Source organism: Merops nubicus, unplaced genomic scaffold, assembly GCF_000691845.1.
Source record: "Merops nubicus isolate BGI_N331 unplaced genomic scaffold, ASM69184v1 scaffold9701, whole genome shotgun sequence".
In the NCBI taxonomy this organism is placed as follows: domain Eukaryota; kingdom Metazoa; phylum Chordata; class Aves; order Coraciiformes; family Meropidae; genus Merops; species Merops nubicus.
This window is the reverse complement of record NW_008589006.1, coordinates 63,286-82,307: the sequence shown is the minus strand read 5'-3', so window position 1 is coordinate 82,307 and position 19,022 is coordinate 63,286. Positions and strand designations below refer to the sequence as shown.

The 19,022-nt window shown below is 44.8% G+C and overlaps 1 protein-coding gene across 1 annotated transcript; it reads left to right on the top strand.

The window, feature by feature from the left end:
- Positions 1 to 3,779: 3,779 nt before the first annotated feature.
- On the top strand, positions 3,780 to 15,240 carry ITPKA (inositol-trisphosphate 3-kinase A; the record flags this gene model as incomplete). The annotated part of the gene is made up of 6 exons (XM_008949442.1): positions 3,780 to 3,876; positions 6,758 to 6,971; positions 7,938 to 8,142; positions 13,204 to 13,305; positions 14,190 to 14,261; positions 15,037 to 15,240. Coding segments are annotated over 6 exons (894 nt in total), but the record flags the coding sequence as incomplete, so codon positions are not given.
- Between the last annotated feature and the right edge of the window lie 3,782 nt (positions 15,241 to 19,022).

The window sequence follows — 19,022 nt, the reverse complement described above, 5'->3', positions numbered from 1 at the left end:
GAGGTGATGGAGTCACCATCCCTGCAGACGTTCAAAAAACGAACACTTGAGGCTGTGGTCTAGTGGTTAGGGAGATGCTGGGAGGAAGGGTGAACTTGCTGATCCTGGAGGTCCTTTCCAACCACAGTGATTCTATGGTTCTATGGGGATAGCTACATTTACGCAGGGGTGAGAAGGCCGGGGTTGCCTCAGCTGGCCAGCATCTTGTCTGCATACACCAGTACTAACACAGAGCAAATCTGCCCCATCTGCTGCATGGGTGGAGGCTTCTCCACGGTGCTGGGCTTCAAATTCAGACCAGTGACTCAAAAGAGTAATCCAGGTAACACAGATTGATGACAGGTACCAAGCTGCAGTCCTTCATGTGCGTTGTGGCTGCACTGTGAGAATTGGGTCTCCCCTTCTCTGCCCCTGAAGTGTTGTTCCTTTGCTACCAGGGACACAGTTTCTATGGCACAGCCCATCACACAGGCTGACCTGCTTTTTTTTCTTTCCCCCCCCAATCCCATCCCACACCTTCTGTTGCTTAGGGAGATAGATATAATGTGTCAGTTAAAGTTCACCATGAGTAATTTATGTGCTGAATCTAAGAATGTTTATATTTCATATGTTTGCCTCTTGGCTCTTTCGGAACTGTTTCCTTTTTCCTATTGGAAAACTCTGGAGTATATTGATCTGTGTCTATAAAACAGCATCAGTGATGTCAAGGGCATCTGATTCAGACAGTCCTGATATTGAGATACCCGAGTTTTCCCTGAATATATGTGAATAGCATACACTGGCTGGGAATCTAGAAGAAATGAGGGCTTGGAGAAACCAAAACACAGCAAAAGATCAAAGAAGATTGAGCAGGAATCTAGAAGAAACAGGGACTGAAATGCAGGTGGGCAGTGGTAGCAGCCCTCTTTGCCACTGCAGCACAAAGCAGCGCTTTGGAAAGCACATAATACCATCGCTGACAAAGAGGAAGAGATCTTGCTTTAGAAATAGAAGTGAAATAGATTCCTCCTACAGGCAGGCACACAAAGTTTTCATCTTCCCACTCACGCCACTGCTCCAACAGCCTTGCAGCCCTGTTTGCATCCTGGGGTGAGCGAGCTGGGAGACTGGGAGTTGTGGGAGAGTGCAGCTGCTGAGCCCCTGCCACTGGCAGCACGCCCCATGGGATGGGTCAGGGAGCAATCCTTTCCCTCCTAGCTGCACTCTCCTGCTTCCCTGTCTTGAGGGGGAATAAGGTTTGTGAAGAGATGATTTAAAACAAAATAAAATTTAAAATTGTCAGTGTCTGCGTATTGGATAAGTAGCTTAAACTTACTTATCCAAGGCAACTGTAACCTAAGCAGATGAAGTCCACTTGAGCTGCAGCTGAATTTGGCCCGTTGTCTCTCCTTCACACCCACAGTACAAATAAAATCTGCAGCTTCTTAGGGCTAGGTAGGAGGGAGGAGGAGGGAGAGACACTGGAGTGTGGTGTTGCATTGACAGTTGATGTGCATTCCTTGGGAACTTGTGCTTCTCATCACTTCTGGATATAGCAGTATGACAAGTCACTGGGAGAAGAGATGCAGCTTGTTACGAGTGGGACAGGATGATGAGTGTAGGAGCTCTATGGGAGTTGTGACAGAGCAATGCTGAAACACTGAACAAGTGATGCTGTGCTGAAAATTGGACTGGAGTCTTCAAAAACTAAATCTCTGGGAGGAGTTACATTCAAAGGGGTCATTTTAATTCAGAATGATGTTTACTTTCAACTATCCTTTAAATAATTTAGGGCTGTGTCCCTCTGGAGTAGCAAACAGCAGAAGGGCTTCTGCTATCAGTTAAATCTGGCAAACAGACTATACAGAAGTAATTCATCTTTGCTGCTTGAACAATAACATTTACAGTGGATTTTCCTCCAGAAGGAGGCTATGGACATTTCTAAGGGGTGTACAAGAGTCTCTCCCACCCTCACTAAACAGCAGCTAGCTCTGTGATAGAGCCAAGTCATCATTTGGCACTGCAAGGTGCAATGACTTAAGGAAATATTATAAAAATATGAAATCCAACTAATATAGAATATGAAAGGGTCATTTAAACCTGCAGAAGGTATTTATGAAGCTGGAGTTTAGATAGTTAGTAACATCTGTGGAGTTGCACTCAGTGCATTGAGTCTTCATGACTCTCAAACGTCCAAGGTTTTTTTGGAAGCTTTCCCTCACTGGCCCAGTATATTTTCAGAAGCATTACTGGTGCATGGGGCACTTCTATCAGACCAAGAACTGTTTCATTTCAGCTTCAGCTGCATTCAGAACCAAAGTAAGTTAAATAGGAAGTAACACAGAACAAGTATGCTCACTCGTATGGTGATTATATTGTTATGTCAGTTTAATTTGAGGCATAACTTAAAACTTTGTTGTGAAGACAAATCCTTAAAAGAAAGATCATTTGTGTCTGTGAGTTCACATATCCTCTTGATACATTCTAATATAGTTGGGGAAGAGTGGCCAGGGCAGAGTGTGATCTGCAGAGCTACATTTTGCTTGTGTATCATTGCCTTGCAATTTCATTTGTATTTTTCATTTCAGCAGAAGGCAATAAAAATCAGGTATCCTGAGCACCTAAATCACCAGATCAATACCCCTGCTGGAGAAGATCTGGTAGTTTGGAAGGTGGATTTTTCAGGTGTTGAGCAATGACTTAAACTCCTTTTCAGTGACATCAGTGCCTTCCACTGATTTTGGTGAATCCCAGATAGGTCACTGACAAGCACTTCTTTAAATGCAGCTTAATCCCCAACTGTACTTGATCCCAACAGAAAACCCTCAGTGCTGTACTGCTGCTCAGAAGTATTGTGAAGCTCATGGTTTTTTCTCCAGCAGTGTCACATTATAGTGACAGAAGAAACTGCCAGAAGAAGCTGAGTCTGATGTCCTTGTTTGTAGAGCACTTTGGGATCCCTCAGAGAGCAATGTGAACGTGGGTGGGCTGTGGTTCGCTCCCCCCTGGCTTTCAGTGCCAGAGCGTGAGGCTTTCCCACTTTCTCCTTTTTTCTTTCCTTCCTGCCTTTGCCGTGGAGAGCTCAGGTGGTGTTTGTGAGCAGCTGCTCTGGTTCCCTCCCTGCCTGCAGCAGCACCCAGGCAGCTGCCCCCGGGGCAGCCGGAGGTGCCCAGAGCAACGCCCAGCTGGGTTAAAAACTAACGCGACTGGGGAAAGGGGCGGGAGGTGGAAAATCCGTGACCTAGAGGAGGTTCTGCAGCACAGCCAGTGGGTGCTGAGGGACCTGGGTGACCTCCCTGTCCAACTAGAGATGCATTTTCCATGATTCTGTCACTGCAAGGCTAACCTGCTGACTCGGGGAGAGCTGTTAGTCACGGGGTGATGCTGAAGTTCTCTGGGAAAGGAAGTGTTGCTGTCAGTGGCAAACAGCTTCATGGTCATGTCTCATGGAAACTTAAATGTGTGTAAGTGTGTGTTCAGCATCTGCTGGCTGCACGCTGCATGACTCGGGCACCAAGAGGGTCAGGTGTGGCTGAGAACAGGCCTGTGATGTGCAGGATGACTTTTTTGGTTTCAGGCAGTTTTCTTGTGGATGCTAGAGCATTACATTGAAGTCCATCCTTCATTTTATGTGTGTATTTTTCCAGCGATGATCATAGTGTCTGTTTTGTGCTTCCACCTTTGAGCAAGTACAGATGAGTGAGGAGCAATTCAATGTACATGAAGCTCTGTGGTAGGTGTCTGGCACGTCAGGATTTCGGCTTTTGCCCAACTTAATATTTCTTTTCTTTGTATTCCAGAAAAAGGCATGGCATACAATTAAAACCATGGTTAACTTACCAGTCATCAGCCCCTTCAAGAAACGCTACTCATGGGTGCAGCTGGCTGGGCATACAGGTGAGGCAGATACCTTCAATGTCCTTGTCTCTGGAGTGGGGATGCCAGCAGCAAGGAAAACAGTGTTTTGGTGTTTCTCTGCTTCCTTCCTTCAGGTAAAAAGGAAACAGCCAATATCACATAAATCTGTGAACTAGAACATCTTTCTTTCAGTTATGGTGGGGATAGGGAAGAGGAAGTGATAGAGCAAGGGATGGTCAGACTTTGGGGCTCCTGACACATTAAGTTGATGTTTCCCTCTGACACAAACTTTACATACAAGAGGGACTGGGGAGTTGAAGCCCTAGTCTGTCTGTTGCTGCTGGTTGTGGTAGGGCATCATCTTTCTTGACTGATCAGCCAGTATGTGGGTTGGGAAGGATTACTGTCCATGCCTGTATGTGCCTCAGCCCTGGCAAGGACAGTGTTTCTAATACCAGCCCCAAACCCCTCATTTGAATGTTAGCACTTGGGTGGAAAAGAAATCTGGTGAAAACTGAGTTGCTGACCAGGTGTCTGTGTTGCAAGTTTGTCATTGTTGGGAAGGATTACTGTCCATGCCTGTATGTGCCTCAGCCCTGGCAAGGACAGTGTTTCTAATACCAACCCCAAACCCCTCATTTGAATGTTATTCATCTTTCTGTCATTGTTCACTGTAGCTGCTCAGCTGACTGGTCCTAGTTTTGCATCTGCAGAAGTTGTGCTAGCTGTGTAGAAGCTCCTGACATAGGCTTTGTTTCATTGGTAAGGGGAAGAAAAAACTAACAAAGAAGTCATCAGGTTTGCTTCTCTCGTGCTTCATTTAATTCCTCTGCAGCCCTTGTTCCTAAAGTGCCAGTGGGGGGTTTATTAGTACCCATGTGGGCAGGCACCTACGCTGCATCGTGCTGTAGTGCAGTACCTGAACCACCTCTTGATATGCTAATGCACTAACATGGTGCACTTCAGAGCTGTGCAGAGACATTTATTTAGGCCTGGAACTGGAGGGAGCTGCATTTTGCACAGTGGTGTTGGTGGGCCTGGCTTGATTCACACAATGCCCAGATGACCCAGTCCTGCCGTGGGTTTTATCACAGCTTGTGTGGGGTTAGCTTGATCTGTGTGGAGTGGTGCACTGGCTCTGTAGTTGTGTAGTAGGGTGGAAGAGGAGGGTTAAGAGGTTACTGAAAGCTGATTAGGAGAGATACTGCACCAGTTTGCTTTAGTTTTGTGTGATTGCATTTCATCCATCGTTTTGCAGCTGTTCTTCTCTCTGATACAATGAGTTCTTTCTAAACAAAACCCTTGGCCATCACCACCCTCACCCTTGTGCTCAGGCAGTGCCAATTCTGAGATTTGTCAGGGAATAACCAGTTTGCAATAGCTGAAGGGTCCTGATGGGACAAAAGTGGAGTGTTGGCCCCAGGATTAATGAGGCTTCTACTTTGGTGCCTATTGTATGTTGTGTAGGTTAAAGGGTACCCCTGGACAAAACATGTGCTCTCCTCACATGTTAGTGGCAGATTGGAGGAGAGGAAAGTGTCTGGACAGGAGAATCCAGACAGCTGGAGAATAATTATTGCCACTCTTGGTCTATACAGGCTGTCATTTGCACTGGTTACCATTCAGACACAGAGCTGGAAGAAACAAAAACCCCATTTGCACTGTGAGTAGCAGGCTCCAGGGAAGAGGCAGTGCCTGGAGGTACAGGCGTGTGCAGTCACAGCATGTGTGTGTGTGGAAAGGGCAGTGCTTGGCTCCTGGCCTCTTTGGGGCTGTTGAACAATCACTGCTTGGCTGTACTGCCTCTGTATGTACACACTCAGCAGGTAGAGCCCATGTGAGGATTAAGGACAAAGCCAACACTGGGAGTGTTATGCAGCTTTAAAATAGCCTGTCAGAGGATTAGTGAATTCTGGCTTGTAGCTTCTTCCTGTGCATTTTAGTATGTATAGTAATGTTTAATATCCTAACAAAGAGTTTAGCGTGGAAGGAAAAAAAACCCCAAACAAAACAATGGCCTGGAGCAGCTGCACTCCTTAAAGCTATAAATTCTGAGGTGGGAATGTATCCAAATGGACTTTAACTGCTAAGGGCTGTGTTTGTCCTGGGTGTTTTGTTTTGTATCTTTTCTGCTCATGGGAAATCTCTACCTGGTGTCATGAGGCTGAGGTAGATGAAGGTGGAGTGGTGGGGGAAGGTGTTTGTCTTTTCTGTGGGTTGGTCTTGTCAGCACGTGTTTTGATTTCTGGGGGTGCTGGTGGACAGACAGCTGAATGTGAGCCAGCAGTGTGCCCAGGTGGCCAAGAAGGCCACCAGCATCCTGGCCTGGATCAAAACTAGTGTGTCCAGCAGGAGTAGGGAGGTGATCGTGCCCCTGGACTCGGCACTGGTGAGGCCACAGCTTGAGTACTGGGCTCAGTTTTGGGCCCCACAGTAGAAGAAAGACCCTTGAGGTGCTGGAGCAGGTCCAGAGAAGGGCAACAAAGCTGGCGAAGGGTCTGGGGAATGTTTCTTCTGAGGAGTGGCTGAGGGAGCTGGGATTGTTTAGCCTGGAGAAGAGGCTGGGAGGGGACCTTATTCTGTCTACAACTACATGAGAGGAGGTTGGAGTGAGGTGGGTGTTGGTCTCTTCTCCCAGGTAAGTAGCGACAGGACGAGAGGAAATGGGCTGAAGTTGTATCAGGGGAGGTTTAGATTTGATATTTGGAAGAGTTTTTTCCCTGACAGAGTGGTGAGGCTTTGGACCAGGCTGCCCAGAGAGGTGATGGAGTCGCCATCCCTGGAGGTGTCCAAAAAATCTATAGACGTGGCAGTTTGGGACCTCATTTAATGGTCATGGGAGTGTTGTGTTGACGGTTGGGTTTGATGATCTTGGAGGTCCTTTCCAACCTTAATGACTCTGTGATTTCTCCTTTTTTAGGGAGCTTCAAGGCAGCTGACAGCGGGAGGATCCTGAAGCGTTTCTCAGAGAACGAGAAGGAGTGTTTTGAGCGGCTGATGAAAGACCCGCTGCACTCCTGCGTCCCTCGCTTCCACGGCGTGGTGGAGAGGGATGGGGAGAGCTACATCCAGCTGGATGACCTGCTTACTGATTTTGAAGGGCCTTCTGTGATGGACTGCAAGATGGGGATCAGGTGGGGTGCATGAAAGAGAAGGTGCTTTCTAACCCTGATGCATTTGAAGGAAGCAAGAGGTGTGGTCATGCTCTCTCTGGAGGAGTTAGCAGCGTTTTTGGAGCCTTGGGTTTCAGTCCAGACAAGCTGTAGCTGGTTTGACACTTTGGACAACCTGAGGAGACTGTGCCACAGTTGACTGATTGTACATGGATTCTGGAAACTCACTGATGTATAGCCTTAAAAACTATCTGCATGATGAAAGTTTCAGGGGTGGTTTAAGAAAAAGCTTCTCTGCAGTGGCCTGATAATCCCTGGGGAAAAAAAAAATTACATAATTCATTCACTGCCAGTTCATTTGATCTTTGTGTATGCAAAAAACTCCACAAGGAGCAAAATTCCCAGCTCGAAATGCGAGTGGAATATTTGTCACCCTTCACTTTCCTGTTCTTAGTTATCTCTTCTGGTTTGGAACAGCTCACATAATCTGCTTTACTCTTTAATTTTCCCTATATGAGGAGTGATTCTGTCTTTCACTGTAATGCATTAAGTAAAACGTTAATTGCTTTTTGAAGCCTAAGAAAAAATCACACATGACTGATGTTAGAGTGGTTTTTTTTGAGGAGAGAGAGGACAGTAAGACTTCAGCAACCCTATTTGCTTTTGATTTCATTGTAAAGGCTCTCTCCTAATTGTCCTCTGAAAATACAGTTCTATTTCATGGCACAGTAAAAATTCATCTTTCTCCCAGTTTGTAAGCAGGACAGAACAATAACATGTGACAGTAAGTAAAGGTGTAGTTAGAATAAGAAATGAATGACACTGTTTGTGCAGTCATTAGTCTGTGTTCTTTAGTTTCCCCATATGGAAAACTGGGGGAATAGTAACACTTACTTTCCTGGTTGACATTTGAGGCCAGATTATACGTTGTAAAAAGAAATGTTTGGGAAATCCTTACAATTTCATTGGGATGTGATGTTTTTGCAGGACATACTTGGAGGAAGAGTTGACTAAGGCCCGTGAGAAACCGAAGCTGCGTAAGGACATGTACAAGAAAATGATTGAAGTGGATCCTCTGGCTCCCACAGCTGAAGAGAATGCCCAGCATGCTGTCACCAAACCCAGATACATGCAGTGGAGGGAAACCATCAGCTCTAGTGCCAACCTGGGCTTCAGAATTGAAGGGATCAAGGTAACAGTTTCACTCCTGCCTGTTCTTGGAGACAGAACTATGTTGGTTGGATATGTTGATTAATCAAAAAGCTAGTGTGCATCAGGAGCTGGGTTTTCCAAAGGACTGGGTGTGAAGGTGCCAACAGAAACCACAGAGTTCAGTGCATTGAGGCTTTCCATTGCAATTATAACAGAGTAGTGGCGATGATTTTAAGCATCAAATGCTCATCAGCCATAGTTGGTTCAGCCACAGAGATGTTTCAGGAAGGCTCAAGCAGGTCCACACAGTGTAGATGGAATGAAAATGAGAGTGATGGAAGGAAGAGTTCAGAACTGAATAAGTAACCGCCTCTCCCCAGGCAATTACTTTTCTCATCCAGGAACTATGGATATTTATTCCAAGTGAGTCACAGTAAATTGGTTTTGTTCCAGTTATGTTTACAAGCCATGTTAAAAGCATTAGCTTTGATGTGTTTGGGATCAAGGAAACCCCTTTCCTTTTTAAATACAATGACAATATCAAATGTAGATGGTGCTGGAATAAAGCTGAAACAATCAAAAATAAAATGTCTCCATCAACAAATTCCATCTGCTGTTCTTAGTGGGTAGGTTTATGCCCCTGTACCATTCCTAGGATAATGCCTTACAGCCACAAAAGCAGCTTGGCAATTTTCTTTCCTACCCATTAATTCTTTGTTGTGTCTTGTGGGAACATGATATATCTACCCAGAAAGCCTCTTAAGAACCTACTCTCAGAACATAGAATCACTGAATCACAGAATGGTTTGGGCTGCCCAGACCCACCCATGCCCTGGGTGGGTACCTGTTACCTGAAGCCCATGATGGGATAGCTGTGAAGAAGTTATCATGGGTTACCCTGTGTGATTTCAGGATGTTCCCAGGGCACGTATGTTTAATTTAGGTATGTTAAGATGTTAGAGATTATATCTGTCTTAGTTTTGCTTCCATTTCATAGTTCAAGCAGCTAGGAGGAAGGAAGGGGTAAAAGAGGGTGACTCTGACAAGCAGAGGCTCTTTAACCACCCCCGTCTTCTCCACTTCCCTGTGTTGTCTTCTCCCTTCCTCACTGACAGATTCTCCTGCTGTGATACAGGAACCAGGGCTTCCAGCTCAGGCTGTGCTGGCCCCTGTACGCTGTGCCACCCACTCCTGGCTGTTGGGCATCCTCATGCAGGAACTGTCTGGATGGTAGATGATCTGGCTGTAGTGCAGCCAAGACTCTCCTGTCTTACCTTTTAGCCACCTCATGATGTTGTCAGGATACCTGTTTTATTCTTATCCCACTTAAGTCTTGGGATGCTCTGTGTCATGGAATCAGAAACCCAGATAATCTTGTGACCTCTTATGTATGTTCTTGGAAAGATAGCTGGTCAGTGTAGAAGATGTGCAGGTTTATGTGGAGTCTTGGAGGGTGACTGAGCTAAGGGAGCTGCAGTTAAACCTCCTGGCTTGTCCTTTGTGGTTTGGGTGGCTATCAGAGGCAGGCAGGAGCAGTGTGACACACAAACTGTGTGCTGTGTCCTTCTGTTGAGACAGTGCTGTGACTGTGCAAAGGCAACACAAATACTTAATCCTTGGCTAAGCACAGGAAACCCTTTGGAGTGCTGCAGTACAGAACCTTTTCCTCCTCTGCTCTCACAAGGGATGTAGGTATCAGTCTTTTATTTTTTAATATGGAGAAATGGTGACAGAAAGGGAGTTGCTCAAGCAGTGCAGCTCATCAGTGCTCCCTACACTGTTCCACTGTGTATCTGCAGAAAAGCAAAGCCATGCTGCAGAGATCCCCATTTTGAGAGGAGGGCCTCCAAGGGTCCATAGCACCAGTTAGTGGCTGGTGGGACAAAGGGGTTGTTCTCCCTGGGGGCACTGCTAACTCCTGGAGTTAGTTTAGCAAATAGGTTGAGTTTGATCATTCAGAAATAATCCTGCCCTGTGGCTGCTGAAGTAAGAAGGAGAAGCAAGCAAGTGAAATCACAGAAGCCTTTCTGTGAAGTGGCTGCCAGTGAATAAGATCTGATCCACCACATGTGGCCCTTCTTCATCAGTGGGGCACCTTTTCTCTTTAGGCTGATCCATCCCTTTGCCTTGCCTTGTTTCCATATCTCTGAAATCAAGTCAGGTTCATTTATGCAATTTGTCCCTTTTCCCCTTATCAAAAATAGTTCAAACCATTGGGTTTCCTTACAGCTGGCACCTGACAGTCTCTTGTGCCTGCCAGATTCAGAATACAAGTTTCCTCTCTGGAGGGGGCTGTCTGAAGGTTAAGCACCACAAACATTGTCTCCACAACACTAAGCTAATAGTTTTGCAGATCCATGATGCACGAGGCTGAAAATTGGGACTTCTGGCTTCCCATTCTGCCCTTGAGTCTCTGTGCAGTTTGGGAAGTTACTTCTTCCTTTGGTACCATTCCTTTAGTTGTAGATTAGGGACAGTAATTTTCCCAGGAGGATGTCAGATTGATTCATAAATCTTCATGACTCCATTTAGTAACCCACAGCTCTTTGGAGGAAGTCTGCAGAGGTATCTGAGCAAGACCTCACAGGTGAAGAGAGGGAGCATTATCTTATGGAGTTACCCAACCTGCCCTCCTGCTGGCCGTGTCATTGTCACATCTGATGAGAGGTGGCCCCCTCACTGCAGCATGCTAGGGGTCAGGTCCATCCACTGTTGCTGCAAGGACTTGGTATGGAATATGAAGGATGGTGCAATCCAAAATCTGGATGTTGTTTACAGCAAGTGAAGTCAGTCATCAGCTACGTTTCCTGCCAACCACTGCCTAGGAACAAAACCATAGAAGTGTTTCTGAGCAAGAGGGAAGCAAGCAACTACTCTGTCCAGACAAAAAAAATGGATGAAAAGGGAACTCACAGCAGCTCCTCCAGAATTTGCTCTGGGATTTGGGGCACGGAGAGAAGTTAATTTTAAAACAACCTTACAGTAGTGAAGAGGTACAAGGCATCAGAGTTAGGTTCCAGATTTCTGTGTGCTGTGGATTATTATCATACATCAGCTCAGATGGCTCCTAACTTTCACTGCCTACTGGCTGATCTTCTCTTTCATAACTTACACATCTCATCAGGCTGACATGCCACACTTGTATTTGGCCCACAGCCTTGGAATAAAATTCTGTTTATTCTACTGCTAGAAAGTCTGGTAGGTGGGAGGCTCTTCTGCACAGCGTTGCCGTTCAGTCAGTTCATTCTCTTGCATGATGAAGCTGGAAATTCAGCATTACTGGATTTTTTTCATGGATGTACTAGGAGCTGAATTCTGCTGTGGAGGAAATAGTGTTTCACCTGCTGAAACTGGAGCTGAATTTACCCAGTTTTGGTGCGATGACTTTTAACATGTAGGAGGGGACACATTTTGATGACCTGTTGGTTTACTTTTATAATCATAGAATAACAGAATGGCTTAGTTTGGAAGGGACCCTAGAGATCATCTAATCCAACCTCCCTGCTGTGGGTAGGGATGCCTCTCAACTAGACCAGTTTGCTCAAGCCCCCATCCACCCTGGCCTCTAGGAAGGTGGCATCCACAACCTTTCTGGGCAATCTAATGAGGGATTTCATTGGGCTGATACACTGGGGAGGAAAAGAGTGTGATAATCCTGCAGATGTTTAATGGATACAGGCCACCAACTGGAATAACTGCTGTGTTATACATCCATGTGCTAAAAGCTCATATTTGTGTGTGTTGAAGCAGCAGGGATATTCTTGGAGAAATGCATATTCATATAGTCCATGCTGACAGATATCTCTGATTCATGCCCTGCTCTTATTTACTTGTAGCCCCACAAGACTTGTTTTTTTCAGGAGCAGGATGCTTCTGTACTGAACCCTACTGCTTGCACAAAAATACTCTGAATTTCCCCAGGACTCAGATGGATACAGGTGTGCTGACACTGTCCTTTGCCAAAATTCACTCACTTCTTTGTCACTGCCAGTATTTGCCACCACCAGCAGTGCAAATCCCAAGTTGTTCCTGCGTGCAACTAGGTTTCTGCTCTGCAACTTCTGGGTCATGTTAATGTGCAAAGGTATATTGGGAGCTGAGTTTTAATGGAAATTCTTTGATTTCCTGTGCTGGTTTTGGCTGGGATAGAGTTAATTTTCCTCCTAGTAGCTGGTGCAGTGCTGTGGTTTGGCTTTAGTGTGAGAATAACGTTGGTAACGCATGGATGGGTTTTAGTTGTTGCTAAGTAGTGTTTAATTACTAAGTTGAGGATTTTTCAGCTTTTCATGCCCTGCCAGCAAGAAGTTGGGAGGGGATGCAGCCAGGACAGCTGACCCAAACTAGCCAAAGGGATATACCATACATATGACATCATGGCCAGCATATAAACTGGGGGGAGTTGGCCAGGAGGGGCAGATCCCTGCTCAGGGACTGGCTGGACATCGCTCAGTGGGCAGAGCAATTGCTTTGTGCATCACTTGCCTTTCTTGGCTTTTATTTCACTCTCTTTGTTATCTTCCTTATTATTGTTTCAATTATTAAATCCTCCTTATCTCAACCAACAAGTTTTATTTGGTTATGATTCTCCTCCCCATCCCAGTGGGGAAGGGAGGGAGTGAGCAAGCAGCTGCGTGGTGCTGAGCTGCTGCCTGGGGTTAAACCACGACATTGTCCCATGGAAAAACCAAAACAACCAAACAATATGGACTAGTAAAATTTGGCTTGAAAATGTCCTCTCACACAGCCAGGGTTTGGCTATACCAAGCTAGATGAGAGGACAACCAAAGAGGTCGCTGTGGTTTGCCCCATTGAACTCTGCCCTGCTAGTAGTGACATGTGAGGAAACCCTCCTGCAAGCTGGTAATATCATGAGGGTTTTTTTTTAACTGCACTCAACAGGAAATGAAGTCCATTTAAAGTTATCCAATCAGCATTTGTATCTTCTCATCCACTTCTTGCTTGGCTTATCTGCTCTCTTCCTGTTCAACTACTTGCTTTCATCTGGTTAGCAAGTGCTGAGCTGTTGGAGGTTCAAGAGGACTGACTGATGGGGGGAAGGACGTGTGTAGTGTGAATCATCTCTGTGTGTGTTTTTGTGCAGAAGGCAGATGGAACATGCAACACAAACTTCAAAACTACAAAGACACAGGAGCAAGTTCTACAGGTTTTTGTGGAATTCATTGAGGGCAACACAACTATTCTGGTGAGTCTGAACTCTTCAAGTTCACTGACCTTTGACCCAGTGACCTTGCTTCAGGGCCATGCTTCCTCTGGTACAAGAAAAATGGATTAAACTAACAAGGAAGAAAATGGTTTCAACTTCCAGTCCCTCTCAGCAGATGGAGTGGATGTGGGGACTTGGTGGACTGTGTGAAGTAGCAGGCTGGGACTACTCCTGTCAGCTCTTGCCTTGTTCACCCCAAGTTCCTCATGCTAGCAAAATGTCAAACTAACTTATGGCTTGCCATCAGGTTCAACTATGGGTGTCAGATGCATCAGAGGGATGATGATGTAGATGGCACCACATGTCTCTTGTCTTTGGAACTTCAAAGAATTCTGTAGTGTTTTGCTGCAGAGTAGAGGCCATTATGAAGGCAGATGAGCCTTCCAGGGGAAGCATGCTTGGTAACACAGGGCAACATGACAAATACATTTTGGAGCTTTATGCATTAGGCCTTTTTTGCTTGTTTGGGTTCTTATTCTCTGCCCCACATGGTTGGAGCTCCTTGTCTCTCTAACACAATTTCATTCGCTTTTCACTGTGGAGAACTGAAAGAGTTTTAATTGTTGGAAACTTTTTAATAAAAAGAAAAAAGTCATGCAGAGAGTCTTCCTGCATCCAAAGCAAGACAGGTAGGTATGCTTGGTGTAATACACACAACAGAGGAGCTCTGCTCTGTTCATTCACTGTGAAAGCTTGTTGAAGTGTATTGTCAGATTGAATTTCAAAGGACGAACCTGTTGTTTGGGAGGTTCTAGCCTAAAATTAATGTGATCTCTTTGTTATATTGACTCTTGTAAACTGAGTATCTTTATTCATTCTTTACTTAAATGCTTATGTTTGGTGTTTTCATCCTCTCCTTCCAGAACAAATACCTCAAGCGTCTGCAGGAGATTCATATCATTCTGGAATCCTCAGACTTCTTCAAACGACATGAGGTGAGCCATGAGTGTAATGCTGTAGAGGGGCACTGCTGCTTTGTGTAGGCATTCAGGTGTACTTCACAACAGCCTGCTCTGTTGGTAGAAAGGAGTTTGTAGAAGAAAACACAGATGCCCCAAAGCCTGCATCACAAGGATGCAGAAGATTAAACTGGTTGAGGAGTAATTCCCCCTCTCTTTATAACATACTAGCACTTACAGCCCAGGGCCACTGCAGGGAATGGTTATTAGTACCAGTTTCCTGTGGTTTGCCTAATCTTGGTATATTCCAGTGGGAATCTTAACAGAAAGCTTGCATTTGGTACACTAGCCTTCCCTTGTAGTTTGGCAATGAAGGCGTTATCAGAGGGCATCATTAACGTTTTAAGTTCTGCTTGTTACAGCTCATGATTTTTAGATTAGACATTTTTACCTTGTCAGTTTTCTCTTGTTATTAGTGGGATTTTGTAGTCATGGGTCATGGTCTGTCTTTGAAAGTAGCTACTGGCTTTTGCTGAATTGCTCAAACAGACACCTGCTGCCCAGTGAGCTGGAGAATTGCTTTCCTTCCCCTTGTCTGCTGGGTCCCTTTTCCCATCTACTTGCCCATTTATATGTTACTGATTGATATGGGGCATATAAATTGCCACCATATAAGTGCAACCCAAAAGTCTGTTTGGTCACAGGTGAGAATGGGTCATCTGACAAGGTCATCTCCTTAGTGGGAAGTGTTAAGTGATGGGGGAGAGCTAAAGGTGTGTTTTTAACCACATCATCTCAATCTGTCTTCCAGGTCGTTGGAAGTTCACTACTTTTTGTACATGATGGCAGTGGGAATGCCAATGTGTGGCTGATTGATTTTGGAAAGACCACTCTTCTCCCTGATGGGCAGACACTGGATCACAGGATCCCCTGGCAAGAAGGCAACAGGGAGGATGGGTACTTGTTGGGTTTGGACAATTTGATTGGCATCTTGGAAAGCATCACTGAAAGATGAGTTGAGAACGGCACAAAACTTGCAGGGCTTTTCTGTAACTTTCTGCTTCACTGGGATCACTCAGTTAGAAGGAAATCTTTAACTCCCTCCAGACTCCTGAGATCATCAGAGCAGAGGGAGCTGCATCCAGAACCCAGCAGTTAGTGATCAAAATGACTTTGCATTGGCCCTCGATGAACTTCAATAACTTCAGACTGGTCTGTATTGTACCAGCCTAACTTCAGACTGGTCCTCAGAGAATTAAGATCTCCATACTCAGGAATGATACAAGCATGAGTCAAGAGGTCTGTATGGTAAGCCAGAATGACTCTGAGTTCTGGCCAACAGATGGGACTCCACATTACCTCTATGTGACCCAGAGGAAATGCTTGGGGATTCAGGGTAGGAATAACAAATTTTCAGGGAACTGAATAGTTTTGAAACCAGCAAGAGTGTTTTGGGGTTTTTTTTTACCCCTCTAATCCCAAATCTCCTTGCTTCTGTGTACACTATAGGTTGGACCAATAGTTTCTGCTACAGTGTGCATGAGGTGGGAATGGGTGATGATCACAGGGACATGGTGGTTTGGGGTGGCTGGATGTGGTAACTGCTGTTGACAATTCCTCCTCTTCCCTACCCCAGCCTCAATTCACTTCTATCCAAGAACAGCCTTTGCTTTTTTATGTAGCCTCTCAGGAGATTACAAATACTCTAGGGAGAGAATAGCAGCCTATTGTCTCCAAAAGTATTTGACTTTCAGACTGGGTGGGCTGTTGGAAAAGTGCCTACCCCTGGCAAGTTTGGTCTCTTGCAGCTGAACTGCAGTTCTGAAAATCAGTAATGATTCCTTCACACACAGACTGGGCAACTGAGGGATTTTTTTCAAAGCCTGCTTATCTTTAAAGGTAAAAACCCCATACAGGGCCACTCACATGCTCACACTAGTAGCCAGCAACCAGCGTGATCTCTTCAGATCATGGCTTGACTGGCTCCTAATGCACATGACTTCTTGGCCATGTTCCTGTTCCCAAATATGATGCTGCCACTTAAGCATATAGACTAATCAGGAAGATAATGTGTCTGTGTTCACAGCATTACACTAATGATAATCACCAGGCATCCTTCCTCCAGAGTACCAGCTGTTAACTCAGGGCAGCTTGAGGGAAGGAATGTCAATATATCACATCCCCTAGTCCCTGTCCAGAATCATGGGGCCATCTGCAGTTCAGTTTTCTTTTGCTGTGACCCAGCCACAGAAAATTCACAGTGTTTAGGTTAAAATCAGGAAAGACTGAAGTGATTTCTTGCAGTGGCTTCACATACCTTCTCTGGTGGTTGCCTCTAGTCACTTGAACAGTTCTTTAAATACTAGAAGTATAAATTCTATCAGTATTCACATGTTCACTCACATTCTGGGTTTGGACTGGAATAATGTGATGTAGTTTTCAAAATGAAGATTTATGTTACTATTTGGTTGTTAATCCCCTTTCAACAGCTAAAACTAGTAAGGCATACTGACAAGAAATCACTGTCTTTTGCTGGTGCCCTGTGCTCAGGAGGGATTCTGAGAACTGTGGGAGATAGGAAGGGGACTCCATGCTTTGCAAAACTATTTCAATAACAGTCATGATCATGAGCAAAAAAATGGAGGATCCATATCTGGAATGGAATCTGCCTATAATATTTGTAATTAGTATTGAAGAGCTTCAAATAATTTCTGAAAGGAGTTACTTCAGATAACACACTACTACACTAAGAGATCAGCCAAATTTAATGACTTCTTCTTCACCTCCAAGCAAAGCAGCAGTATTAAAAATCCAAGCTCAGTTGTGACCTAAAAGTTAGACAACACAGAGTAGGAAGTGGGACATTCTGTAGGAATTAATAACACATGGAAACATTTCATCCTAAACCAGAGATTGTTCAAAACTGGTGATTATTTTGCAGTTCACTGCAAATTCAGACTTTTTTTATGGCCTCCCAGACTCACTCAGTTTCATTTTCATGCTAGTGTGTTTTAGATGTGTCAGAGTGTTTACACTTTAAGTGACAGCAAGCCTGCAATGGAGAGCACAGATATTATCATTCCAGATGCCCCCTAACTTTTCAACATTTTTCAGATGACAATCTGTAGTGAATTTGATACAATTACAAACAACAAAAAAAGGAGTCTTCCTCTTTTCTTGCAGCCAACAGGTAAGCCATTGATTAGCAGTGCTTAAGGAGAACAAAGAGTGAATAGGTCTCACAGGGGAGGACTTTAATAACAATACATTTCTATGAGATTGCAGTTGCAAGCAGTCCTACCATAATTTAAAAACAAAAGTTAGAAATGAGACTGTTAAGGTGAGAGAATTCATTAAGTGGTTTGCCTAATTAATCTTCAGAGTTAAATTTCTTTCTTCTGTTACCACGTAACTGAATCTTTGGCACCAGTGTAACTTATTTTCTAAAGAGCAGATTTAGAGGATAAAAGTTGATGCTCAAATGTCAGTTGAGAAGCAGTGTGGCACCAGTAGCTTCAAAAATCCCAACTGCTGCTAGCATCTAGATGGTTTGCAGCATATGGTCTTGAGGAAGACATGGAAAATGACCCATTCTTCTGCAGTGTTTGAAACGTTTGCAGCATATGGTCTTGAGGAAGACCCATTCTTCTGCAGTGTTTGAAAATGTCAGGGGAAAAACAAAAGAGAACCTCTGGCATAGCAGGCCCTGGTCTGGAAACTCCTTCTAGGTGATAAATAGTTCTAGCAAGTTAGTTTTGAAATGGCCTTTTGGCTTGCTAAGGGATTAAAAGGGAAGAAGCCACAATCTTCTGCTGCTGTTGTGGGAAAGGAGAAGAGGCAGCTTTACAGTAGCATACTGCAGAGATAGGACTGCAACTGAGCACTGGAGCTTTAAGGGGCTGGAGGCTGTGACCTCATGAGCCAGCTACCACAGGGTATGGTAGATACCTTCACACTGGCTGGCCTGGCTGTGCACACTCACTTGCTGGTGTGAGGAAGCAGCAGAGCTGTCTTTCACTATGGAGTAAGTTGCCTTGAATAAGCTTATATTTCCCAGAGGGTCAACACGATGTCTTTGCACAGGCATGTGACATAGAAGAGCTGTTGCATGATAACCCAGGTACTTGTTCCTGGACAAGTCCAGAATGTAATTCTTTAATGCCTCCACTGAGCTAGTGCCTCTCTCTCCGGAGACACCAAGAGCACGTGTGTTTCCACAGCACAGTCAGACATGCTGGCCCAGAGGCACTTTGGTGCTGAACATCTCACCTCTGGCTTAGGCACCGAGGTCTTTAAACTCACTAGTTAGATGCACCAAGGTCTTTAAACTTACTAGTTAGATGCACCAAGGTCTTTAAAGTCACTAGTTAGATGCAGCAATGCTTGCTGCTGTAGTTGCTGCGTTCCCCTGTGAATCTAGCAGTAGGACTTCTCTCCTTCAACTTTGTCAGTGACTTGGGTTTTTTAAGGCCTTGGACAACTAGGACTATCCTAGGCTTCAGTTTTGTTCTCATTTTACAGATGGGAATAGTACCTCCTTACCTCACAGGAATGGTGTGAGGCTGTCCTTCATTATTGCTTGCAAGATGCTGTGAGATTCTTTGGAGGAAGGTGCAATATAGAAAGAAATGCACAAAGAGATACATCAGCTAAGTTTAAAAATGATGGATGTTGGGCCTCCCCCCAGGCTATAAATTTGGATAAAACTTAACCAAAGTGATAACATTTAAATTCCTCTTAATTTTACAGCAGGGGAAATTAATTTAACATCTGATCCAGTTCCTGTTATAGGGAAAG